The sequence below is a fragment of the Tachyglossus aculeatus genome, chromosome 5 (genome assembly GCF_015852505.1).
Source record: "Tachyglossus aculeatus isolate mTacAcu1 chromosome 5, mTacAcu1.pri, whole genome shotgun sequence".
NCBI lineage: Eukaryota > Metazoa > Chordata > Mammalia > Monotremata > Tachyglossidae > Tachyglossus > Tachyglossus aculeatus.
This window is the reverse complement of record NC_052070.1, coordinates 72,075,253-72,102,109: the sequence shown is the minus strand read 5'-3', so window position 1 is coordinate 72,102,109 and position 26,857 is coordinate 72,075,253. Positions and strand designations below refer to the sequence as shown.

The following is a 26,857-nucleotide window of genomic DNA, read 5'->3' as shown; positions in this document are numbered from 1 at the left end:
CCAGACTCAAAATCAGGTTATGAGTATCCTGGAGCATCATGATTAACGCCCCGGTTTCATGGGACCACCCTGAACCGGTGAGCGTGGTTAGCAACCAGGCCCAGACTCCAGCCAGAGGGGACTAGACAGAGGATGGTGAGGGGAGAGAACCGCTTCATCATTGGTGCTGGGGAAGGGGACGAGGTTAGGGAGCACGATTGGGGGAAGAGAGGGGAGCAGGCCAGAGAGTGAAAGGGCCTCACACCCTTCCAGTCCGCAGCACCTTCCATTTTATTGGTTTATTTACAAACAGGACGGAGTCACGTGAAAAATCTGAGCCGGGGCTGAGCCAACCAGATGAGAAACAGCAGCCCGGGACACCCAGCTGTGGAAGCAGGCCCCGGAGCCAATCCCCCTTTGCCATGGGGGGCCGGTGTTCTCCCCTACCTTCCCCCGATCCCTCACCCCTTGGTCCCTCGCCCAGGAGGCTTCTCCTGGGACTCCTCGGCCCGGCCCTCCCCGGGCAGCTCCCTCTGGCCCCGGCGGGGAGGGCAGAGTGGGGCCCTGGGCCCGGGGAGTTGGGAGTGGGAGGGGCCAGGTGCCCCCTCAGTTTGTGTAAACCTGAGTTCCGATCACACGCATGATTTCCTTCTGGATTTTGGGGTCCTGAGTATTGATGTTGGCATCTCCCACTTGGCCATCTTCATACCTGCAGGGGATGGGAGAATGGCGGGAGTTGGAGGAAGGTTTCCGAGGGGCCCAGAATTGAGAGACCCCCCCCGCGATGCTGGGGAGATGACTTCCCAGCCTCCCCCTGTCCCCATCACACCTGGCTGCACCTCTGGGCTCTCCCAGCCTAAGGAGGGGAATGCCAGTTCAGCCCTGCTCATGGAAGAAAGAGCATGCCTGATTTTTCCAAAGCTTTTTCACATCCATTGCCTCGTCTCTGTGCGACTGGGTAGGTTGGGGGAGGGAATCAGTATGACCTCCATTTTACAGATGAAGAAACTGAGGCACAGAGCGGGTGAGTGGCTTGTCTAAGGACACTCAGGCAATGGGAGGGAAACTGGGGGCTACGCTCCATCTCGGTCCTCCAGACTCCCACCATGAAAGAAGCTCTTCCCGTCGGCACCCTTGACAAACAGGAGACTTGTGGGAAAGGGCCCAATCCCCGGCTCCCCAGTTCCCCTGCGACCCTGCATTGAGCCGGGAGGCCCCGGCATCCCAAACTATCCTCTGCCCTCCCCTGGGCCCAGAACTCACACAAAGAAAAAGCGGGTGCAGACGTGGTCCGACACGGGGCACACCCAAATGTTCCCGTGCTTCTGGAGGTCCTTGGAGGTGATCACTGAGGAAGCAGAACAACAGTCATCGTTAGAGCCCCGGAGGCATTTCAGAAGCATCGGGAACCCAGGTCACGGTAGCTTGGAACCCCACTGAGCTCCATAGGAGACAGGGTGCGAGGCCTAATCTGGTCAGGCCAATACGTTCCCCCTGAGCTTTCCAACCCTTGGGATAATAGCTAAGTGCCCCTCGGCTCAGAGGGAAATAAATGGAGTCGGAAGCCTTTGGGGGTTAGACCTGCTCATCTCCTGCAGCTTGGTCCAATGCTACCTGAAGTAGGAACTCTTCCCACATCTGCCCCCTCCTGCCAGAGCCCCCATATTAGGGGGAAAGAGAACAAAAGCAGAAGGGCTGCCCACCCCCTCCCCCTCCTACCTTCACAGAGTGCTATACAGTTCAGATTCCGACTCTGCAAAAACCGCGATTGGATTGATCGGGTCTGTAAGAGATTCAAGAGCACAGCGAAGTCTGAGTCAAGAGCAGCTCCCCACGCTCTCTCTGGCTGTCCTTGCCCTGAGGACCGAGAATGAAGGCTGCCGGGCTGAAAGGGACAGACCAGATAGCATCTTCAACCTCTTCATCATCACCATCATCATCATCACCACCGCCACCACCAACCTTCTCGTCATCTAGCCATTTGTCACCCACTCCGGGAGCTTCCAATCTAGCACTACAGGTCACAGCAGTATTCCGGACCCTAACGGGGCTAAATTTGGCAGGCTGCTTGAAGTCCCAGCTCTGCCTCCTGGCCATGCCAATGTCCCTCATCTATATTCTGCTTAAGACCAGTCCCGGGTCTTACCTCTCTCAGCCCTGAACACCTAGAGCCATCCAGAGATGCACAGTCATCTCTTCTCTGAGGCCTTCTAGTTCAAACAACTGTCTCTTGCTCCCTTTTCATCTGCAGCCCACAACCATGCCATGACTAACTTGGATTTAAGTACTGTTTTTTACAGATTCATGCACCATTTATCTATGTAATTAAATGACTATGTCCACATGTTGTTCTTTTTCTAAGTGCAATATAAATATTCCTGAAAACTCACACTACAGTACTTATGTCTTGACCGATTCAATCAATCAGTGATACCTATTAATTGCTTATAATTACTCTCCCCCACTTCAATGCCTTATTGAAGGCACATCTCTTCCAGGAGGCCTTCCCTGACTAAACCCCACTTTCCTCTTCTCCCACTCCCTTCTGCATCACCCTGACTTGCTCCCTGTATTCCTCCCTGCTCCCAGCCCCACAACACTTATGTGCATATCTGTAATTTATTTTTTTATATTACTGCCTGTCTCCCCACAACTAGACTGTAAGCTCATTGTGAGCAGGGAATGTGTCTGCTTATTGTTGTATTGTACTCACCCAAGTGGTTAGTACAGTGCTCTGCACAGTAAGTGCTCAATATATACGATTGAATGAATAAATGCTAAGCACATGGGAGAGTACAATACAACATAATTAGCATAATTCCCTCTCCATAATGTTCCCTGCCCATGATGAGCTTACTCCAGATGTAAAATCATTTCCTTCAACACGATATGGTTTTGTGTCCAATCAGACATGGATTGTGGGAAGAACATTCTCTAATTCCCTAATAGTGTTCCTTCCAAAACACATACTGAAAACAACGTGCTATGAAAGAAAAGTGTGCATATGTGTATGTATGTGCCCCTGAATGCCTACATAGTATCTCTTTAGCTTAGATTTTAACTTGTATCTTCTCTTTAAACTCTCCAAGAATATCATACAAATCTATCAGGGACCCCTAGATTAATATGAATTCCCCACCTCTGACCCATTTCTAACCTTTACCCTGACCCAGAGAAAAGCAGTGAAGCACCTGAGTAGCCACCACTTCCCTTGATACATCCCCATCATCCCATTCCCAGGTGACTGGCTTTTTGGAAATGGAAGAAATCTGCCCCGTGGCCTGCCCTAGTTACCTGTGGGATGGTGTTCATTCGGTTGTATCTCTGGACCAGCTCATCCTTGGAGGGCATCCTGTGCTGACCTTTTCCCATGCCTGCCACAGAAAGCACAAAGAACAAGATGAAACCACAGCCCTGAGGAGGTGGGGCAGAAAGTTACCGGAGCCGCCGGGCCACTGCTGCGGTGAGTGAAATGTAGGGAAAGGGAGAGAAACTGCACAGGGATGGAGTAGAAGCATTCACCCAACACCAGGAGCAGAGAAAAACACTGCTGCAGCCTCAACCACCAGGAGCTGGGGCAAAGACCAATGACACCCGATGGGTCCCCACCCCTCCAGTGTACAATTTGGGGCCATGAAAAAGGGTGGAAGGGGAGGATGGAGAGAGGGAAGTAAGCAGGAGATAGGGGCCAGTCCGAAGAGGAGGAATTTTAGAGGTCTGTAAAATCCAGCCTCCTTCCTGAAGGCTTTCCTATCTAACTGGAAGGTGGGACTTCCTTCTTCCCCTGATCAGACACTAACTTCGCATGCTACTTCTCTCTCCTGCCCTTCCTCCCCCTTCAACAGAATTAGTTAAGTATTTACTATAGGACAGGCACAGACTAAGCACTGGGGTAGATACAAGCTAATTGGGTTGGACACAGTCCATGTCCCACATGGGATTCACAGTCTTAATTCCCATTTTCACATGAGATAACTGAAGCATAGGGAGGATGGTGGTGCTGATTAACTCAGAGATCACTCCCATTATGGACGAGTGGAGATTTCAGGAAAAGTAACTGCAACACTTGTAACTGTCTTCTAATCCACCCCCTCAAAAGACTGAATAAATGGAAGCAAAGAAGTACAACACCCTTCATCCCAGCTCCTGTATTTTCTCAAAGATACCAAAAAACACAAGAGCAAAATCAATTCGTCAATTAGTAGTATTCACTGAACTTTAGAACCACTTCAACCCGAACAGAGACTCCAACTTTGATTAATGTCTCTTTTTCCAAAGCTGCTTCATGGTGCTTGGACTATTCATTCTTTCATTCAATTGTATTTCTTGAGCACTTACTGTGTGCAAAGCACTGTACTAAACACTTGGGAGAGTACAATATAACAATAAGCAGACACATTCCCTGCCCACAACAAGCTCACAGGACAATGCCCTTGTCCTTGAATCTCACTCTTTCCCTCTAACTTCCAAGATTCCTGGTCCATCAGCCTCTGACTCCTCTCGGGTTTATATGAATCTGAGTCAGCTCTGCCCAAATCTAGCTTCACTCCCTTGGCAAACGCAAGGATCCTTGGCAGTCCCTTGTCATTCTCTATCCTCAGCCCACCCTAAGCAGAGCTTAGTTTGTGAGGCCCGCCTCAGCGGGTCCTGCTTCAGGCTTCTGTTCCTACTAGAATGGACCACCACCTGCCGAGCCAAGTGGCTTCAGGCTCTGAACCGCCTTGATAGGGAACACTAATGGGTCCTTATCAGTCGATCAATGATACTTACTGAGCGCTTTCTGTGTACAAAGCACTACCCTAAACTCTTGAGAAAGGACAACAGAATAGAGCTGGAAGCACAATCTGTTCCCACAAATTGCTTATGGGCAGAGAGGGGCTTTGTGTTTGGCTCTCAGTCATTGTAAACCTGGGGTCTCAGCTCCCCCTCCCCGCTTACTATCGACATTTTCTCCCATACCTGGCTTCAAAAGAGATCTCCTCACACCGAAAGCTCTCGGAAGCAACTCCTTCCCACAAGAATGCTTAACAACTACATCACCAGTTACAGCACAATGCCACCCAGGAACCAGGGATAACCAGCAGGGAGCTAAACTGCACCTGCTCCATTCAACATCTCTGGGACAAACTCCAAACTAGACTGTCTCTACTAATCACTCATGGGTATGAACTTGGCAGCCACTTACAAGGCCCACGGCCAAACCACAGCCCACTGTGCCAGCCTGGGAACCCCAGGCCCCTTTTCCAGATTGGCAAAACGTCTGGTTTGTCCCTCGGAAGCAAACCGGGTTGTGTGTCTTTGTAGCCTGGTTCTAGCCAGGAAAGTCACTTTCCTGACTCTCAACGTGGTTACACAAGGGGTTGGTTTATTCCCAACTCGGTTTTTCAGGGGGAAATTCCATTTTGGCCACGGCTTTCTAATGCCTGGATGACTGAACCTGGAAGATGCAACTATCTGTTCACTCTACCTCTACCCGAGTGCAGAACCCTAATGAGAGTATAATTAACTTTTCCACATTGTCACCTGCTTTTAGTTCTCAGAGTCCAGGCAGGGGGCAGTGCAATGTTGGGGGGGGTGGGGGGGAGAGAAGGGAAGGCATGGTCCCCCCAGCAGAGCAGGAAATCAGCTGTCCATCAAACATACACCTGAATCAACAAGGAAGCCGATAGCACCATCTGCTGCCTTGTCTCCACTGCTTACCTTCTATATCACTGGCAAGAATGCCTGCGGGATTCTCATAGCAAACACCATCCTCCCCAAAAAGAGTCATGGATAGTGTGTGAGTGGGGTGGCGGGGTTGGGTGGGGGGGATGCAGGTAGCTAGCAAGTCCAGAATGTCCCCTATATACAACTATGTGATTTTGTCCCTGTTCCACTGATACTGTCTCAGGCAGCAAGAAGCCTGATAGGACTCCCGAACAGCCTGTTTCCACGCCGATATCGCAACACTAAAAATGGTTAAAAAGAAAATCAATAACTCTGTATATTGTACTCTCCGAAGCACTTGGTACAGTGCTCTGCACACAGTAAGTGCTCAGTAAATGCAATTCATTTATTAACTTTGAAGAGGTAGGAGAAGCAACATAAGCCAGGAGCATCAGTGCATCCCCGGACCAAATCGCTTTCCTTCAACTCCAACAGCTTATGCCCAATTCATCGGAACCTCCATCCCCAACGGGTTCTCCCCTTCTCACAATGCTCACGGTGAAAGAGGAAAGAAGCAATGGAAGAAGAAGAGTTGGGACATGCTCTCCAGGGGGTGATGGAGAGAGCTCACGAGAGAGAGAGAGAGAGAGAGAGAGAGAGAGAGAGAGAGAGAGAGAGAGAGAGAGAGAGAGAGAGAGAGAGAGAGAGGTCTTTTCAGAATGAAGATGATGTGCCAGATGGGAGGTCAGGGTTCTTCTAGGTGGCTGAGGATACACATAGAAAGCTACAGTTGGCAGGGGTCATGCTACCCTCAACAAACTTGAGTGCCTCTGAGGATGACAGCATGAGAAAAATTATGCCTTAGTAAACACTGGAACCAGCCAAAGCCTGCCCACAGTCTTGCCATCCCAAATGACGGGGGCTCAGGAACCTACCCGGAAAGCACCTCTGGAAATCCTACCCAACCGATAGGTGAATGAGCCTTGGTGTGAGGGGTGATATCAACCCTGGGGACATTTGGAATTTACAGACAGGGCAAGTTAACAAAAGCAGGGAACCAGGCTACTCTCTGCAGTCATTTTTGGCAGTTAGGAGTTTCACCCAGTTAGTCCCGCTCGGTGAGACTAGAGACCACACGTTCCTTGTAGGCAGGGATCAGCTCCCATTCTATTAGACTGTATTTTCCCAAGTGCTTGGTACTGTGTGCTACACACAGAAAGCACTCAATAAATACCACTGCTTGACTGATTGCAGGGCCTGGGTCTGTTGGGAGGGTGGCTGAAGGGAGAGTCGGTGGCTGAAGGTAGAGTCTCAAGTTTGAAGGCAGCCGGTGGGTTGGATGCAAACTTGGCAAGAACAATTCCCACTGGCCTTCCTGCCCTGATTGAGGGCCAACCCCTACCTCACACCCCGCTAGGGACGGAGACCTAAATCTTCCCACTTCAGCCTCAGGCAAATGGACAACTGGACTCCCAGCTGGGTCAAGAAGATCGCAAGAGCCAGGTGGGCAGGGACAAACGACGTGTCTATGTGGGAAGGCAGATGCATGAACAGAGACAAGAACCGTGCGGTGCCTCTTACCTGAGTATCCAAAGGAAATACTGGAGATGGGGCTCAGATAAATCCCTTTGCCATAGGCTGCTCCATGCAGCTTGCAGGAAAACACCAGTGTGAGCAACGCAAGCATGGGAGGCCCCCAGGAATACCAAGGCCAAGGCCTGCCTGGCACACGGGCCATGCCCCTATTGCCCCACTGCAGGGTAGAGAACCAGGAGAAGGGAGTTGGGCAAGGGGAGCTTGTCCATTCATCCCCTTCCTGATCTACTCAGGCCCCCTAATCGCCACCCTCCCTGAAACCCATGGTCAGGAGCCTACTGGGTCGAAGAAGCTAAGGAGCTGGCCCAGCTACAGCCTGCCAGGAGGTGGGTTTCCAGGCCTGGAACTATGCTGGGGCTGCAGGGTTACATTGTTTTCCTCCTGGAAGATGCCCTACTGTGGCCTCCCCCTCATCACTCGCAGATTTCCAGCTCATTCAAAGCCAAAATCCGAGGAAACACAGTCCCCAAGACACCTATTATGAACGCAGATGGGGGGAGCAGAGCTGAGAGGAAGGGAGGTGGGAGGAGGAAGGAGGGGACATAGTGAGCATGAGAGCCCATCACAAATTTACTGCGAGCTGCTCAGAAGACATGACCTTAGGCACAAAGACATAACCAAGCAACCTCAGACAAACCCCAAGACACAGCGCTGATGTGTTCAGGGAAATCAGACTGGGTGGAGACGGTCTGGACTGTACAGGGCAAGTTGTGAGAGGTGGGGAGTTCCAAAGCCCTGGGACAAGACATCTGGGTGGGTTCCAGAGCTGATGACTTTCTGGCCAATCGCAGGGACCCAGAGGGTTGGCAAGTTCACTCCCACCAATCCCTCTCTCCTGGGACTGAGGTCAGGTCTCAATAGAGTTCTACATCCTCTTACCTGCAGTTTGGTGTAGGATGCGTTGACCAGCCCGTTGCGAAGAATGGAGTGCCAGTTCTCAATATGAGATCCGCTGCAAGACAGGGTCAAGGGGCATAATATCCCTGTCAGTCTTGGAGAAGCAGTTACTATAGAACCATTCACCCTCAGTCAGTCTCTCTCTCTCCTCTCTCTCTCTCTCTCTCTCTCTCTCTCTCTCTCTCTCACACACACACACACACACACACACACACACACACACACACACACACACACACACACACACACACCCATGATTCCACTCATTCTATTTGCACACAACCTCACCACAATCATTCCCACCCTCCAGACATACACAAACACACCCTCTCCCACCTTGGAGAATCCAAGCAAGATTTAATTGGAACACTGCATTAGTGGGTGTTTACTGTGGACTGCGAATGTAGAAGGAATCTGAAATTCAGGAGAAATGGCGATACATCTGTTTACGTGACTGATCACCCTTTCTAGCAGATTCCCTCTGCGTTGGGGCTAGCCGAGAGAACCGCAGAATGATCTGAGTTGAACACTATCCCATCTTCCCAGGAGGCACTAGGCTTGGAAATCTCAGCTGCCCGTTCAGGTCACTGCAATGAATAACCTTTGGTATCTGCATAATCTTGTGCTGTCTGCCCAATCTGGACCACAGGAGGGTCATGGGGTCCCTTGGGACTTCTCGCCTCTCTTCCTTCCTGTTGGACAGGTAAAATAGACAGGAAGGACACCCAGTTGTGGCTTCACTAGGAAGCTGCATCGCCTAGTGGAAAGAGCACCAGCCTGGGAGTCCGAGGTCCTGGGTTCTAATGCCAGCTCGGCCATGTACCTCTGCTGTGTGACCTTGGGTAAGTCATTTCACTTCTCTGTGACTCAGTTCCCTCATCTGCAAAATGAGGATTCAATTCCTGTTCTCTATCCCCCTTAGACTGTGAGCCCCACGTGGGATCACATATCTTCCATCTACCCTAGCACTTAGTACAGTGCTTGTCCCAGACATAGCAAGTGTTTACCAAATACCACAATTATTATTTTTTATTATTATTATTTCCAAAGCACTTTGTGCCCTCAGGCTGGGGGCTGAGTTGGGATGGAGTTTCTTATCTTCCCATCCAAACCCTGTCCTCCCCATGACACCATTCTTCCTGTCTCTCAAACCTGAACCTTGGCGTTATCCTTGCCTCCTCTTTCTCATTCAACCCACATATTCAATCCGTCACCAAATCCTGTCAGTCCCACCTTCACAACATCGCTAAAATTTGCCCTGCCCTCTCCATCCAAAAATGCTATTATATTAATACAATCATGCATGAATTACTGCATCAGCCTCTTTGCTGACCTCCCAGCCTTCTATCTCTCCCCACTCCAGTCCATACTTCCCTCTAATGCCCAGATCATTTTTCTACAAGAACATTCAGGACATGTCACCCCACTCCTCAAAAAACTCGCTGCCCATCCACCCTGAATCAAACAAAATCTTCTCACCATCAGCTTTAAAGCACTCAACCACCTTGCCCTCTCCTACGTCACCTCACTTCTCTCCTTTTACCACCCAGCCCGCACACTTCACTCCTCTAGTGCTAACCTTCTCACTGTGCCTTGATCTCACCTGCCTCATCGCCAAACCCTAGCCCACATCTTGCCTCTGGCCTGAAACACCCTCCCTCCTCAAATCTGACAGACAATTACTCTCTGCCCCACATTCAACCTTATTGAAGGCACATTTCTTCCAGGGGCCTTTCCAGACTAAGCCCACTTTTCCTCATCTCCCACTCCCTTCTGCATCACCCTGACCTGCTCATTCATTCATTCAATTGCATTTATTGAGCACTTACTGTGTACAGAGCACTGTACTAAGCGCTTGGGAAGTACAAGTTGCTCCCTTTGCTCTTCCCCCCGTCCTGGTCCCACAGCACTTAATATACATATCTGTAATTTTATTTATTTGTACTGATGTCTGCTTCCCCACCTCTAGATTGTAAGCTCATTGTGGGTTGGGAATGTCACTGTTTCTTGTTGTATTGTACAATAAAGCATTTAGTACAGTGCTCTGCACACAGTAAGAGCTCAATAAATACGACTGACTGACTGAATGAATGAATGAATGAATGAATGGCACAGGATTGCTCCCGGCCCAGGGGAGGCTAATTCCCACTGGATTTGAAGTTTATTTCCATGGAGAATGTCTCCTGGACGGACCAAGGAAGGGTTCAGCATCTTGTTGGGCACATGAAGGGAAACTGTCCCCACCCCAGCCCAACCCCAGACTCACTGGAAAGCAAAGGTGCTACCATAAAGCTTCTTGGCCGTGCGAAACCGAGCTTCCTTAGCCGGAGGGCTACTCAGCAGGAGGAACTGGTGTGAGGTGTGCATAAATTTCAGCTGCTACCAAGGGAAACATAAGAGCAGAAAGGACAGAGAAGCAGACAGCGAGATCAGGGGAGGGAAGGGAACTAACAAGGGCATGGATGGGGAAAGGCAGTAGGTCACAACCAAAACCTTGAGGTGCTATGTAACCTAGTGGAAAGAGCATAGGCTTGAGAGTCAGAGGACTTGGTTTCTAATCCCGGCTCTGCCACTTGCATGCTAAGTGACCCTGGGCAAGTCACTTGACTTCTCTGTGCCTGAGTTTCCTCATCTGTAAAATGGAAATTCAGTATCTGTTCTCCCTCTTCATACTGTGCGGCCCATGTGAGACAGAGACTGTGTCCTCCAACCTATCTTGCATCTATCCCAGCACTTAGTAAGTGCCTGGTACATAGTGAGTGCTTAACAATATTATTATTATTATTATTATACAGTTTCAGCCTGGACAAAATCAAACTCTTATGAAGAGTATATATACTCAGCCTGTTGAGGATGGAGATATTCTCAGGGCAGCTCACAAGACCTTCACCCTTGCCCACCAGCCTGGCTTCCCAAAGGGCAAGCTGGATCCAGGTCTACTGAATTGCCCTTCCACAAATCTTCCCACCTATGCCAGTGTGGAGTAAGGGTTGGGAATGGGTGCCCCTCACAGAGACTAGAGGACTAGAAGACACTTTGATGCTCCCCGCCTCCCCACAACTTGGAGAACCGTAGAGAGGAGAGGTCACTTACCCTGCTGAGAGGTAGCTTGACGATGTGTGATCTGTTACTGGAGATTATCCTGAAAAGAAAGGGAGAAAATTGGGTTCATCACATACAACAAACTGGCTAGCCTAGGCAAAGAGCTGAGGTATCAGTCCTCCATAGTCAAGGACCTTCTTTGGCCCCTGCCAGGAAAGATTTTGACTCATTGCAGCCTGGCCCTGTAGTCATCATCCGGAGCTTCAAGGGGAAGTCATATTTTTTGGAAAAGCTAGTGAATGGCATTTCCTACTTCTGCAACCTCTGCTACCTCGACTGTCTGTACAGCTTTTATTCCCAAAGTGCTCTCACATTAATGAGTTTATTTTGCTTCTGAATATCCTGTGACCAATACCCATTCCTAGGGGAGTTGGAAACACCTGCCCTATCTGAAATCCCAGTTTTGAATTCCTTTTTGTTCCTAGCTCTTCAGGGAGGCAGCCTGGCTCTTGTCCCAGATCTGCTACTGGCCTACTGGGTGATCTTGGGTAAGCCACTTAACCTCTCTGGGCCTCAGTTTGCTCACCTGGAAAACGGAAATAAGACACCTGTTCTTCAGGCTCCTAGGAAAGGGAGCCCCTTGAGGCATAAAGGAGTGCATCTAATTTGATTATCTTGTATCTACTCCTGGGCTCAGGACAGTTATTTGGTTCAAAGTAAGTAAGTGGTTAGTGAATACATTAAAAAAAAAAAAACACACTAATGCATTTGGTTTTTTTTTTTTGGAGCACAGGATGGTCAAAAAGAGGTGGAAAATGTTATCCCGCTAGGTGAAAGTAGGTGAAAAGAAGAAGCTTGGCCTACTGAATAGAGCACAGGCCTGGGTGTCAGATGGACCTGGGTTCTAATCCCGGCTCCACCACTTGTCTGCTGTGTGACCTTGGGCAAATCACTTAACTTCTAGGGGCCTCAATTACCTCATCTGTAAAACAGAGATTAAGACTGTGAGCTCCATGGGGGACATGGACTGTGTCCAATCTGATTAGTTTGCATCTACCCCAGCGCTTACAACAGTGCCTGGCACACAGGACGCACTTTAACATTACCATTAAAAAAAGTCCTTTACTCAAATGGGATATGAGCTTGCCCAGAAGAGGGAGATGACAAGGAGAAATTTTTTTGGCAGAACCAACAGCTGTTCTATTTCCTCAGCCAAAGCTAGGGTCCTCTGCAGCAGAATGGCTCTCAGATTGCCTGGCCCTGGTCTGGTTCAGGTCTGTCACCCTAACAATAACCCCTGCCCACCTATCACCACACCTCTCTCCGTTCTCCCTAAAGGCCCGACCAACTCTAACCCTATCCCCACCTACAGCACCTTTCCCTTACAAGAAGTAGCATGGCTTAGAGGATAGAGCACAGGCCTGGGAGACAGAAGACCTGAGTTCTAATCCTGCCTCTGCCACATGTCTGCTGTGTGATCTTGGGCAAGTCACTTACCCTCTCTGCGCTTCAGTTACCTCATCTGTAAAATGGGGATTAAAACTGTGAACCCCATGTGGACAGGAACTGCGTCCAACCTGATTAACTTGTATCTACCCCAGCACTTAGAACAGTGCTCGGCACATAGTAGCACTTAAGTACCATAATCATCATCATCATTATCATCATCACTTAACCAATTCCAACCTCACCCTCCACCCCTTCATCTCTGGGAGCATGGACTTCTGTTGATTTCTCAGATGGGGAAATCGGGACAGAGGGAAACAGCCAAGTATGTTGCCTAAAATCAGTCCACTCAATTGTATTTATTGAGTGCTTACTGTGTGCTGAGCACTGTACTAAGCGCTTAAGTCCAATGGTAACAGATTGGGAACAGAACCCAAATGTCCTTACTCTCAGTGCCTATATCCTTGGGGGGTATACTCTCAAGTGCTTAGTACAGTGCTCTGCACACTGTAAGCGCATAAAGTTTTTCCCTGTTTACCCAGCACTCCCCTAGTGCCCTACTATCCAATGGAGGCTTTCATTCCTCCTGCTGGCCTCTTAGCCCAACATCCCAGAGAGTCATCACTCTGTCCAACTGCCCTAGAACTAACGTCTTCTGCCCCCTCCCACCCAGTTCCTGGGGGGAGGCTTCAAAAAAACCAATAACAACTAAAAAAAAAAAAAACAAAACCCATTGATTCTCGTACCCTTTAGGCCTGTCCAGAACCAGCTCCCAAGATTGCTACAAGTCGAGACCCCTCAATGCCTGTGCTAGGGGAAAAGACGAACATGAAGTTGGGACCACTCAAGTTTCATTCATTCATTCAATCGTATTTATTGAGTGCTTATTGTGTGCACAGCACTGTTTCTTCCTGCCTTCAGGACATCTGTACTTGGATGACCCGTCAACACCTCAATTTTAACATGCACAAACATGTATATGTACTCCTTATCTTCCCAACCAAACCCTGTCCTCCCCACCTTTTCCATCACTGTAGACAGCACCACCATCCTCCCAGTCTTACAGGCACGTAAACCTCCTTGACTCATCTCTCTCATTCAATCCACATATTCAATCTGTCAACAAATTCTGGCAGTTCAACCTTCACAACATCGCTAAAATCTGCCCTTTCCTCTCCATCCAAACTGTTCCCGCTTTAATCCAAGTACTTATCTTATCCCGCTTTGATTACTGCATCAATCTCCTTGCTGCCCTCCCTGTCTCCTGTCTCTCCCCACTCCAAGACATTCTTCACTCTGCTGCTCAGATCATTTTTCTACAAAAATGTTCAATACATGTCACACCATTCCTTGAGAGTGGTTGCCCAACCACCTCTGCATCAAACAGAAACGTTTTGAAGCACTCAGTCGGCTTGACCCATCCTACCTCACCTCCCACATTTCCTACTATAACCTAGCCTGCACAGTTGGCTCTTTTAATGCCAAACTACTCACTCTACCTCGAGCTCTTCTACCCCACCACTGACCTCTCACCCATGTTCTGCCTTTAGCCTGGAACGTCCACCCTCTTCGTAACTGACAATCATTCTCCCCACCTTCAAAGCCTTATTGAAGGCACATCTCCTCCAAGAGGCCTTCCCTGACTAAGCCCTCATTTCTTCTTCTCCCACTCCCTTCTGAATCACCCTTGTACTTGTATTTGCACCCTTTATTCACCCCTCCTTCAGTCCCAGAGCACTTATGTACATATCTGTAATATATTTATTTATATGAGTGTCTGTGTCCCCCTGTAGACTGCCAGCTCATTGTGGGCAGGGAACACCTCTACCAACTTTGTGATACTGTACTCTCCCAAGGGCACACAATAAATGATTGATTACCACTGCAAGAGGGGATGGGCTAGAGGATCCAGCTTGTCCATCTGCTTCTTAATTTCCAGATAGGAGCCCTGCACAGAAAGAAGGAAGAGTCAAACCATTTGCACAGAACACTGGTGAGGCAATTGAGGGAACAGCTGGAGACTGGCTGGAGCTCTTTGTTCTGTCCTATAAGTTAGGATGCAAAGTCTTAAAGAACTGCTCTGGCCAAATGGAGTTCCATGGAAAATCAGAGAGGAGAGAAACAGGATTGACACCCAGTGTTCTTTCCAGAACCGAGAATTAATTATGCAGAGAAAAGTTGAAAAGAGAGAGAGATGTAAGAGAGGGCACGTGGAAAAATGTAAAATGAACTAGTTTCGGGAGGTCACGTAATAGATTGTAAACCTCTATGGGACAGAGACTGTATCTTCTGTTTCTGTCATATGGTATTCATTCAATCACATTTATTGAGCGCTTACTGTGTGCACAGCACTGTACTAAGCGCTTGGGAAGTACAAATCGGCAACATATAGAGATGGTCCCTACCCAACAACGGGCTCACAGTCTAGGAAGTATCCTCCCATGCACTTAGTACAGTGCTCTAAACTGTAAGTTCATTATGGGCAGGGAATGTGTCTGTTATATTGTCATACTGTACTCTCCCAAGAGCTTAGTACAGTGCTCTGCACACAGTAAGCACTCAATAAATACTAATTTACTAACTGACTGCACCTCCCCCCGACTAGACTGTAAGCTCACTGTGGGCAGGTAATGTGTCCGTTTACTGTTGTATTGTCCTCTCCCAAGCGCTTAGTACTGTGCTCTGTACACAGTAAGTGCTCAACAAATATGACAATGAATGGATGAATGAATGTACAGTAAATGCTTTGACTGATTGGGTGTCAGCAGGAATTGGGACTGGAAGGAGAGGAAGGTTCAAAAGAGAAAGGTTCTGGTCTCCGGGAGACAGAGCAAGAGTCACTGGGATAGGAGGAGGGATGCCCTCGGGCCTGCTGCCTTCCCACAAAGATTAGTTGGAACTGAGATACCTGGGTCATTTCCCGGATAGACATCACACTGTCCAGGGCCTTCTGGAGACGCTCATAGTTCTTCTTCTGTGAGAGACAAAGGAGATGCAGGGCTCAGGGAGGTGGGCTCAGCCCATTCCCAGGATAGTCATAATGATAGTATTCGTTAAACGCTTACTAGTTGCCAAGCACTGTTCTAAGCACTGGGGGAGATAGAAGGTAATCAGGCTGTCCCACCTGGGGCTCACAGTCTCAATCCCCATTTCACAGATGAGGTAACCGAAGCACAGAGAAGTTAAGCGACTTGCCCAAAGTCACATAGCAGACGAGTGACGGAGCCGGGATTAGAACCCATGACCTCTGACTCCCAAGCCCGGGCTCTTTCCACTAAGCCACACTGCTCCACGATGCTTCAGGATGCCCACTTCGAGCTGCAGAAAACTCCCAAGGTTCTCACACCACAAGGGATCAGGCATTGGTGATGAACTGAAGAAGAAGCCAGGCACTTAACCATCTCCCCTCCACCCCTGGGGTAACCTTGTGCTGTTGGGGCAGTGTGGGGTTCTCAAGGAGCCAACATGTCTCCAAGAGGTCAAAGATGCCCCTCTCAGCTTACCCTTCCTCCCCACTCCACCACTCCCTGCCCAAACAGAGCTTGATAATTACCTTGGGGTTGAAGGCGAGAGTTTTAGGGTCATTGGGGTCCACCACGGAGGGATAAGGCTCAAAGATGATGCTCTTTCTTGGGGATTCCAGGGCAGCCCGGCACATAGCCACGAGCAAGTCCACCACCTCGAAGGAGAGCGAGAGGTGAAGGGTAGCACAGCGGGGCCGGGAGGGGCAGAGAGCCACGTTCTCCCAGAAAGAAGCACCTGACTAATGGGCAGAGGCTCCCAGAGCGACCACCTGGAAAGGTCTCCCAAGGAGAAGTGCCCAAGGCAGAGCCACTAGCCCTGTAGGAAGGCCCAGGCAGCCAACTGGATGGCCCGAAATACAACTGAAGTGGACTTTGAGCTGTGTGGCTTCCAAAAAAAAAGCACACACAAGATAGAACAAGGCTCTACCCTCCTGAAAGTCCCTTCACAACCACCGGACAACCCCTAAAAACTGATAGCTCATTTGCTCCTGCAGCAGCAAGTGCTAAAGGAGCCCCCCAAAGTATCCCAGACAGTATTCAGGGGCCACAAGGAATGCAGTGCCTGCCTTGAAAGATCTGACATCCACCCCAAAAGGGACTCACACTTTTTAGCCCCATTTCACAGATGGGGCAGCTGAGTGGCAGAACAAGGAGAACCCCAAAGTCCTTGCTCCTGGACCTGTTCTAACCACTAGCCCTCTCTCCCACTTCTGACACCTTGTTCAAACTGCTCCCGCTATCTGAAACTTCTTCCTCACTTCAAATCCGCCAGATCACAACTCTCCCCATCTTCAAAGCTCTCCTAAAATTCCCCCTCTCCCGGAAGCCTCCCCATAATGAACGCCCAGCACCTCAGGTAATGCCAACCCAACTTCCTCCCTTAGCATCTATAGCAATTATATATCCGATTATTTATTCAACTATTCATCCTGACACATTCAAGCTTACTACTTGTTATATCTGTTCTTCCTGCTCCTGCCTTTCGAAAATCATTTATGTCAGCATGTTTCCCCACTTCGGAATGTAAGTCCTCTGGGGACAGGGAGAGCATCTTTTGCTTCCAATAAACTCCCCCAAGCATTTCATACAGTGCTCTTCACCCAAAAGATGCCACAATTGATTGGTTGATTGTCACTGAGGAGACCTATGTTTCTTCTCTGCAACTTCGGAGACGGGATATTCCCACCTAGTTCCAGGACAGACCTCAGCCCGGTTTTCCCTTGTCCTGGATTTTCTTTTGTCCTTATCACCCCACTCCGGTTCAGGGTACCTCTGCTCCGGTGGCCACCTCCTCCGCCGCTCCAGACATCACCCCCAGCGTATAGAAGGAGAAGACACAGAGCTCGCGAGTGCAAACGGCTGGCTGAAAAAGAGAACAAGAAAACAAGTCAAGAGATATAGGAAAGAAATACCATCTCACAGGCTACCCAGGGTGCCCAAGTATTTCTCCCCTTCCCGGATGCCCAAGGCTGCCACCCGGGGAGATGAAGGGGCGGGCAGGGGAGGGTTACTACCTTCAGCATGGATCCATTCTGGAAAACATGCTGCTCGTCACACACCACACAGTATTCGTTCAGGGTCGGGATCCGCTGCTCTGCGTACTTCATGATCTGTACAGTTGAGACACAATGGAATCAAAGCGAGTCCCCCACATACTCATCCATTCACATGAACACCCACGCTGATGTCTCCACATCCATGAAAACATGGGAATGGGAATACACACTTCCAGGGTCATAAAAGAGCCCCAAGAGGCAGTGAGATTTGGGTAAAAAGTTCCTGCTCTGCCACTGTCCTACTGTGAGGCCACAGGAAAATTACTTAACCCTCTATCGGCCTTGGTTTCCTCCTCTTCATTATGGGGATAATACCTGCCCCTCCCTACCTCATAGGGAAGACAAAAATGAGTTAATTGATGTCCAAGAACTATACAAATTCAAAGCATAGTCATTTCTTCTATAACTTGGATTTTTATTTCATGATTTGGATAAAAGAAAACCATGGCACAGGGGAACACAGTTACCAGAAAATGGCTGTGAATTAGAAGACAATGCCAGAAGGGCTCTCTCAAGCAAATGGCAGAATCAAGTGGTAGCCTTCTATAAATCCTTTGTTAATATTGCAAAGGGGATCAAGAACAAATATTTAAAATTCACTGTTTACTAAACACCAATTTTAAGCAGTGGCACCTTGGTTCTCCGTGAGTTTTTAACGACCACTTACAAGTATAGGATAAGTGTCAGAGAAATATCAAAGCTTTTTAGCTTTCCATAAACTTCCTAAATTTTTCCTGGTGTGATAGAAGCCAAATAATATTTCACCTGTTTTCAAACCATATTCCCCCTTGCCCTTATTTCCCTCTGAAACTATTAACATGCAGGTTTGCAGGAACACAATTATCATGCTATAGGATACATGGCAATAACAGTATCAGTGTGGCCTAGTGGAAAGAACATGGGATTGGGAGTCAAAAAACACAGTTTCAAGCCCCAATTCTGTCACTGGCCAACTGTGTGTGACCTTGGGCAAGTCACATAACCACGCTGGGCCTCAATTTACTCATCTATAAAATAGGAATTAAATTCCTGCTCTCCCTGCCACTTAGTCTGTGAGCGCAGTACAGGATAGCGATTGTGTCTGATCTGATTATCCTGCATCTACCTCAGTGCTTCGCACAGTGCTTGGTACAGAGGTGCTTAACAAGGACCACTATGATTATTATTATTATTGAATACACCCGAGCACTTAGCTCGTAGTACACACTTAAGAAGTGCCATAATTATTGTTATAGCATCAATGGTATTTTTGAATGCTATGTGTGCAGAGCACTGTACTAGATATTTGGGAGACTATAATACAATAGAGTTGGAAGACACAATCCCTGCTCATAAAGAGTTTACAGACTAGAGTGAGAAGTCAAGGGAGGAAGCTTCACCTAGTCTAAGGAAGAGGGGAGAAGAATGCCTGACTAGGTGAAGGAAGGGAAACAGACAACAACAGGGAAGCAGTGTGGCCTAGTGGAAAGAGCATGGGCCTGGGGTGTCAAAAGGACCTAGGTACTAATCCCACTCTGCCACTTGTCTGTTGTGTGGCCTTGGACAAGTCACTTAACTCCTCCGGATGGAATCTGGAGAGGGGAATAGGTGAAGGGCCAATGACTCAATTTACCTGGACAAGGAATCCATACTCCAATGTGGGGATGTTCTTGCAATGACCGCTGACCTGCAGAAAGTCCCGGAACCAGATGCGTGAGGCCTCCCTGCTGCTGGGCCCCAGGGCCTCAGGATGAACCGCACATGCCTTCTTGGTCACCCAGTGCCCACCTCCAAAGCCCTGTCCCCTCTTTTCATGCAAAGCACCTCCTCCAGGGAGCTTTCCTGGATTAATTTCTTCCATCGTCCAACCCACCAACAACCTGTTGCTCTCTCATCTTGTAATGATTCTAATTATATGTACATAGTTATGATGGTTAGAATTTTGTCTTGCCTCCCCTACTACACTGTAAGCCCCAAGAGGTGGGGCATGACATCTATTCTTAACATGTACAGTTTTTAACCAAGCACTTAAATCAGTGCTATGAACATAGGGGGCAGCCAATGTACGCTTGTTAAATGGCTGGCTGGTCCACAAGATTCCCCTTTGGATGGCACAATTCTAGCCCAGTTCCAGGGCCCGGATGAGCTAAAGCACTTGGTCCTCTATCTTCACTGCTCCTACCCTCCCTCTGTGCTCAGATGCCTGCTGCAGCATCCTACGTCCCCACAGGTGAGAGAAGGGGTTCCTTCTAGGTCCTCAAAAATCTCCAGTGGCTACCAATCAATCTGCGCATCAGGCAGAAACTCCTCACCCTGGGCTTCAAGGCTCTCCATCACCTCGCCTCCTCCTAACTCACCTCCCTTCTCTCCTTCTACAGCCCAGCCCGCACCCTCCGCTCCTCTGCCGCTAATCTCCTCACCGTGCCTCGTTCTCGCCTGTCCCACCGTCGACCCCCGGCCCACGTCATCCTCCTGGCCTGGAATGCCCTCCCTCCCAACATCCGCCAAGCTAGCTCTCTTCCTCCCTTCAAGGCCCTACTGAGAGCTCACCACCTACAGGAGGCCTTCCCAGACTGAGCCCCCTCCTTCCTCTCCCCCTCGCCCCCCTCTCCATCCCCCCGTCTTACCTACTTCCCTTCCCCACAGCACCTGTATATATGTATATATGTTTGTACATATTTATTACTCTATTTATTTATTTTACTTGTACATATCTATTGTATTTATTTTATTTTGTTAATATGTTTGGTGTTGTTCTCTGTCTCCCCCTTCTAGACTGTGAGCCCACTGTTGGGTAGGGACTGTCTCTATATGTTGCCAACTTGTACTTCCCAAGCGCTTAGTACAGTGCTCTGCACACAGTAAATGGTCAATAAATACGATTGATTGATAGGTCAACTCCCAGACTCATCAGCATCCCTTCAGATAGTTACAGGACACTGGCCATCCCATTCTAAGAGATGGTCCCGCCAGTTTGGACATGGAATCCAGCCGGACCCTCCTCCTGGCTCTTGCCGGGACCAGCAAACTCAACCTAGAGACCAAGGAGATGTCCCCTATGGGAAAGGTAATGGCCACGGGTGTTGGGAGCCAGGAAGACCTGCCTGGGTGCTGGGTGGATAGCCGAACATCTCCACTTTGGGGTTCTTCATGGTGCAGGAGATGGAGCGGTTCATGAGCCGGTTAACTCGGAGCTCTGGCACCCCCAGTTTACCCTTCAGCATGGTATCCTGGATGACGGGGAAGCTGGGAGACCTAGAGAGATGGGAGGGAAGAGTAGGAGCCATGCCTGAGCTCCAGAGCGAAAGAGAAGAGTTATGGGCTTTTGGAGAGGGAGAATAAAACACATCTGTTCCAGAGACTGACTGTTAGGGCCACTACACTCCATCTCCTGCTCTCAACTGGCTCCATGACCAATAGAGTTGTAAGCAAAAGAGTGCTAAATGAAGTCTAGTTTCCCACTGGAAATAATTTAAAGTGCTTTAATGTGTTCCCAAGATCCAAAATTTTAACATATTTATACTGTACTGTTTTGGTCACTAAAACAAGGGATTAGAAAACAATCAACATAATTATGTGATCAAATAGCAATGTAAATATTTGTACCAATAATGAAAGATATCAAATTGGAGTTTTTTTGGCCACAACTATGCAAACAGAATAGATTCAATTCTGTTACAGCATGTATTTTCATTCCATGTTTTGACTTGAACACTGTTAGGAATTAGGGAACGGTCTTCCAACAATGGAATACTGTTTGCATATAGCTTGAAGCAGTGTCAGAAGAAATGGTTTGTGTGCATGCATACAGGGCCAGAAACTACTAGTATAATACCATGAGTTTTCTTTAACGAAGGTTTTTGCAGAAAGCAACCCTGCTACAGAAAACTGGGTATATTTAATTTTCTAAGTGTTATGTACTGCATCCAGTTCAGTGAAAAGGTACTGCCAGATCTGCCATCATCTAATGCTAAATAGATCAGCTGCCATTAGAGAAGCAGCATGGATCTAAGCTATATGCTTGTTGTGGGCAAGGAATGGGTCTACCAACTCTGTTACATTGTTATATTGTACTCTCCCAAGCACTCAGTGCTCTGCACAAGGTAAGTGCTCAATAAATATGACTGATAGTGGGAGGAGCACAGAACTGGAAGTCCAAAGATCAGGGTTCTAACTCCAGCTCTGCCCTTGACTATTTGTCGACCTAGGCAAAACTCAACTTCTCTCTGCCAGTTTCCTTATCTGTAAAATGGGGATGACCCATTCTCCTTCGCCCTTAGACTGGGAGCCCCAAGTGGGGCAGGGAGTGAGTCTGAAATGTCTTTATCTTTTTTATATCTACCCCAGCTCTTGGTACAGTTCTTGGCACATGAGAAGAACTTAAGTACCACTATTATTTGTAGTAGCAGCAGTATTAGTATTATCATTATGTAATACTGAATTAAAATAGCTTTAACCATGCATTAAAATTCAACAGACTGATCATGAAAGAAATAAGGTCACCTAATAAAATAAATCCTTCCTCCACATCCCCTCCTCCTCCTTCTCCTCCTCCTCTGGCACAGAGTGAGCAGGGAAAGCATGGCAGCCCCCAGATCTCACTTACTTGGGGATTGGGGAGAAGATGCTGAGGCCAGCCCGGAACTTCTTGATGGTGCCACTTGTCTTGAACCAGCTGTGCCGCTTCTCCTGCTGGGTCTTCAAGAAATCGTTGCTGAGATGCTTCCATTGTTGGGATGTAAACATCCCCAGGATCCTGGGGGAAGTCAGGACAGAAAATTTCACCAAGCCAACTAGGAAGATGTAAGGGAGGAGGTGCAGCAGTTCAAGGTGCCCACATTAGCAATCAGGATTGGGAGTTCAAACAGAGCCCTGAGATGACTTCATATTTGCTCAGTTCCCCATACAAAGTAACCCGGAAAGAAATCACCTGCCCAAGAAATCCTGGGGGAAACAGCAGAAGGCTGGGAGTGGGTGGGAAGTTGGAACCCTCCCACGTTCACTTTCATCTTCCTTCTCTCCATACACACTGGCTCCGCTTTCCCCCATGCCCTGAGACCACTGAAAAGCCTCTGTTTCTGACCTCTTGAGGTGGGCACTACTAACAGAGCCCTCATGACAGATATTGGCCACCTCAGACTCACTGACTCATTCACTGCTCAATGGCTATCAAGCAGCTGTATGTCACAGTGACAAGTAACTTGACCTGGATTCAGTTCATTGTCCAGTGTTGAAATGGTACCCTAAAACACACACCCAAACCCCCCCCCCCCCCCACACACACACACGTGGACCCTTGGACCACTTCAGAATTGCTCTCCAACCCAAGCTCTGCCAGACAGGATGGACCTCTGGGATACTATAGGAAATAGTCACACACACACACACACACACACACACACACACACACACACACACACACACACACACACACACACACACACACACACACACACACACACACACACACACACACACACACCACCCCCCACCCCCCCAACCCCTCCTCAAAACTTTATGCCTTCAGGAAAGCATGTTAAATCTATCTCATCTCCCACAATATTCCTCCCACACCTTACTTTCCCCATCTTTAACGAGAACCCCGGATCCCTCAAAAACTCAGTTTCTCTGGCAACATCACCCAACCTAGCCAACTTTCTCAGGGACTCAGGGAGTTTTTTGTTTGTTTGTTCGTTCTTTAATGGTATTTGTTAAGCACTTACTATGAGCCAGGCACTATACTAGGCACTGGGGTAGATACAAGCTAATCAGGTTGGACACAGTCCATGTTACACATTCATTCAATCATATTTATTGAGCGCGTACCACACTGAGCGCTTGGGAAAGTACACTACAACAATAAACAACAACATTCCGCAAGGGACTCACAGTTTTCATACCCATTTTACAGCTCAGGTAACCGAAGCACAGAGAAGTGAAGTGACTTGCCCAAGGTCACATGGCAGACAAGGACCAGAATTAGATCCTAGGTCCTCCAACTCCCAGGCCCATGCTCTTTCCACGAGGCCGTGCTGCTTCTCATTTACATTATTTCAAGTTACTATTATTTCCAAAATGAGGCAGGTGCACAAATGCTTGCTGGCCTTCGATATATAAATTAGCTCTGCCAACCATTATCGAGGCCGCCCTCTCTCTCTCTCCAAGCCAACCCCCATCTTCTGATTCTGCTCTTCATCTCATTAGGCTAAGTGATCCCAAGCATCTGTCTGCAACAAAGAGGAGTAAGAGGGAGGAGACAGAGGAGAATTTCTCAGGCCCACTGCCGGATTTCACTTGGTGGGCACAAGGACCAGTGCTCATGTTCATGGCCAAGATACTGAAAGATTCAATCAGGTCAAATTTTTCCCGCTAAGACCACAGGGTGAAGGGCAGTAGCTGAGTAGATCCTGGTGGGAAATCTGGGGAAAAAAACCATCATCCTTCCCCCCCTACTCCACTTGACCCCAAGTAGAGCAGGTGAGTAGCCTTACTTTTTCAACTGAAGACCCAATCCGAACCCCTCCTTGTTGGACGGCTGAAAAACCTCAATCGATGGTTCTGCAAAGAAAATACAAAGAAGATTCATCCTCTACAGACCGTGGAAGAATTCAATACACCAGTTTGTGCCAAAGGGAAAGGAGGAATCCCTGGACTAAACAAGAACTTGAGGATTCTGGATTCCCAACTTACCTGTGCTACAATTTGGGAGCAGACTGACATTAGGTAAGTCACCTAATGTTTCTTGGGCTTCAGCGACCTACTTTGGGAGTTCAATCTGCTTCCCAAAATTACTCAGAGGAAGAGTGCTTTGAATCCAACTCTTCCAAGCATTTAGTACAATGCGCTGCATACATTCAGCACTCAATTCATCAATCAGTAGGTCTCACAGCACTTACTCTGTGCAGAGCACTGTACTAGGCATGTGATCATCAATGGCATTTGTTAAGTGCTTACTATGTTTTAAGTACTGTTCTAAGTGCTAGAGAAGATACAGGATAATCAGGTTGGATATGGTTCCTGTCCCAAACAGAGCTCACAATCTAAGTATGGAGGAGAACAGGTAAGAATCCTCATTTTACAGATAAGGTAACTGAGGCCCAGACAAGTGAAGTGACTTGCCCAAGGTCACACAGCAGGCATGCAGCAGAGCCAGGATCACAACCCAGGCTCCCAGGCCTGTGTTCTTTCCAATAGGCCATGCTGACTGACTGGGTGGAGCGGGGAGAACATGGAATTGAAGTTATGTGACTTCCAAGTTTCAACAGAATGCATAAGCACAGTAAATTGATTTCCCTCTCTGTTAGTAGGAGAGATGGTGTAGAGAAAGAAGAAGCACTAAACATAACCTATCTGAAGTCACAACTCTGCTTATGAGCTGACCAAGGTTAAGAATCCCATAATAGTCTACTACTGAATTTATCCGCCCCTCCTGCTGGGAGGGGTTAATGAGAACGACTGAGGACAAGATGTTGAGGTCAGAACCAAAAGTGCACGGTAAAGCCAGGGGTCTCTCCCTCTTTCTCTCTGCTCCAGGTTCACAGGCCAGAGAGGAAGTGGTTAAAGAGCCCTCGGAGTCTTGTTTACCGGGTCCATCCAGATACTGGGAGAGGGAGAACCGCAGCCTCAAAACGATGGGTTCGGTCCGGAGGACCTTCCAGGCAGTGGACACTTCCTCCTAGGGAGAGAACCACAGCATGAGCCACCAAAGGGACAGAAAGGAGCTCGCAAAAGTAAAGGGAAGGGGAAACCCTGCTCATCATCAGGTCAACATCTCAGGACAGGGGCAAAGACAGGGCAGAGATTTCAGAAGAGGAAATGGACAATGAGAGTGGAAAGGCTTCAAAGAGCTAACGGGCCAGAAAACCACCATTTTGTGTCTTGGAAACTCTCCGGTTCTTGGCTGAGTCCTGGAAGGACAGCAGTCAGGAGTCCCGCTCAAACAGCTGCGGGGAAAAATCACTCCATATGTCCTCCTACAGAAACTCCTACTCTTCCTTCCCCCTCAACCACCACCACCCTGAACCAACAAGACCACCACAGCCCCATCCCACTAGGATAGCTCCTGACTGCAAACACTGGAGAAAGCACGTCTCCAGGATACAACCTTGAACGCCAGAAAGTTTCAGGGGAGCTGACATCCAATTACTCAGGCATTCAGAGTGATGATACACAAATAAACACACCCACACACAGTATACCCTACAGTGATACTGTGTGTGGAACATCCGGCCACACAACTCCCTGCCCCATGAACAGATCCAGATTCTCCCAGCCAGATTCAGGCCTTAGAGAAATGCCCCAGTGTTACTTACATCTAGGAAGCTGATGTTTATGTGGAGATCAATGTCCACATCATCAATAGTTCCATATTCTCTGTGAAGAAACACATAGATGCACAGTGAGAGCCCAGACTCAATCCCTTCAGCTCTGTCCCTCTGTGGATTTCACACTACCAACCTCCAGCCCCGGACTGCTTCGATAGTACGTGTCACTCAATCAGCCATTGGTAGTAAAGTGTCTGGCATACAGTTCATGAAACTGGCACATGTTCATTTCTAGCTTCACCCTGCCCAACAGTCAGTTTCTCTCATCATTTGCTTAGTGGTTTACAGGGTAGATACAAGATAATTGGGGTGGACCCAATCTCTGTCCCACATACGGCTCATGGTTTTAATCCCCATCTTACAGATGAGGGGACTGAGACAAAGAGAAGTTAAGTGATCTGCCAAAGCCACACAGCAGACAAAGGGCGGAGCCGAGATTAGAACTCAGGTCCTCCAACACCCAGGCTCTTTCCACTAGACCACGCTGCTTCTACCAATTGATGGACTGAGGATACAAATCAGAACCTACTGCCACAGAAGCACAAATCTGGGGCTGAAGAGAATCAGGACTCCCCATGTGGCTCCTGAATGACATCTCTGAAGCAGGAATGGATGCTCTACCCCTCCCCAGAGGTTCTCGAGCCCAAAAGTGGACCGTTCCCGTGACTGATGCCCTCCAGACTGGTTTCCCTGTGACCTACCCCGACCGCTCCAACCCACTACGCCCCCGGGCAGAGGCTCCGTACCTGATGGATACAGAGTTCTCACTGTAGATCTCCTTCACGGCCTCTATGTCGGCATCAAGCTGTGGGTGTCGGTACAGGTCCGCCGCACAGGTTCCCTGGGCACCGCAGCACCCGGTGTCAGA

At 48.6% G+C, this 26,857-nt stretch overlaps 1 protein-coding gene across 13 annotated transcripts in view; it reads right to left on the bottom strand.

Moving 5' to 3' along the window:
* Positions 1-262: 262 nt before the first annotated feature.
* PARP6 (poly(ADP-ribose) polymerase family member 6) overlaps positions 263-26,857 on the bottom strand; it is a 45,194-nt gene continuing 18,599 nt past the window's right edge. For 3 of the 13 annotated variants that reach the window (XM_038747050.1, XM_038747051.1, XM_038747052.1), the window contains 20 exons: positions 26,736-26,830; positions 25,978-26,038; positions 25,250-25,340; positions 24,157-24,223; positions 22,272-22,421; positions 20,770-20,959; positions 19,299-19,352; positions 17,645-17,740; positions 17,401-17,493; positions 16,160-16,285; positions 15,515-15,580; positions 14,487-14,554; positions 11,212-11,260; positions 10,385-10,497; positions 8,101-8,173; positions 7,207-7,276; positions 3,274-3,353; positions 1,699-1,864; positions 1,243-1,327; positions 263-688 (listed from right to left, as the gene is read on the bottom strand). In XM_038747050.1, the coding sequence (XP_038602978.1) occupies positions 586-688; positions 1,243-1,327; positions 1,699-1,864; positions 3,274-3,353; positions 7,207-7,276; positions 8,101-8,173; positions 10,385-10,497; positions 11,212-11,260; positions 14,487-14,554; positions 15,515-15,580; positions 16,160-16,285; positions 17,401-17,493; positions 17,645-17,740; positions 19,299-19,352; positions 20,770-20,959; positions 22,272-22,421; positions 24,157-24,223; positions 25,250-25,340; positions 25,978-26,038; positions 26,736-26,830 (1,896 nt within the window). In that variant the 3' untranslated portion in view covers positions 263-585. Of the gene's footprint in view, positions 689-1,242; positions 1,328-1,698; positions 1,865-3,273; positions 3,354-7,206; positions 7,277-8,100; positions 8,174-10,384; positions 10,498-11,211; positions 11,261-14,486; positions 14,555-15,514; positions 15,581-16,159; positions 16,286-17,400; positions 17,494-17,644; positions 17,741-19,298; positions 19,353-20,769; positions 20,960-22,271; positions 22,422-24,156; positions 24,224-25,249; positions 25,341-25,977; positions 26,039-26,735; positions 26,831-26,857 lie in introns of those variants that run through there. The other 10 variants (XM_038747055.1, XM_038747053.1, XM_038747056.1 and 7 more) reach the window with 10 other exon arrangements.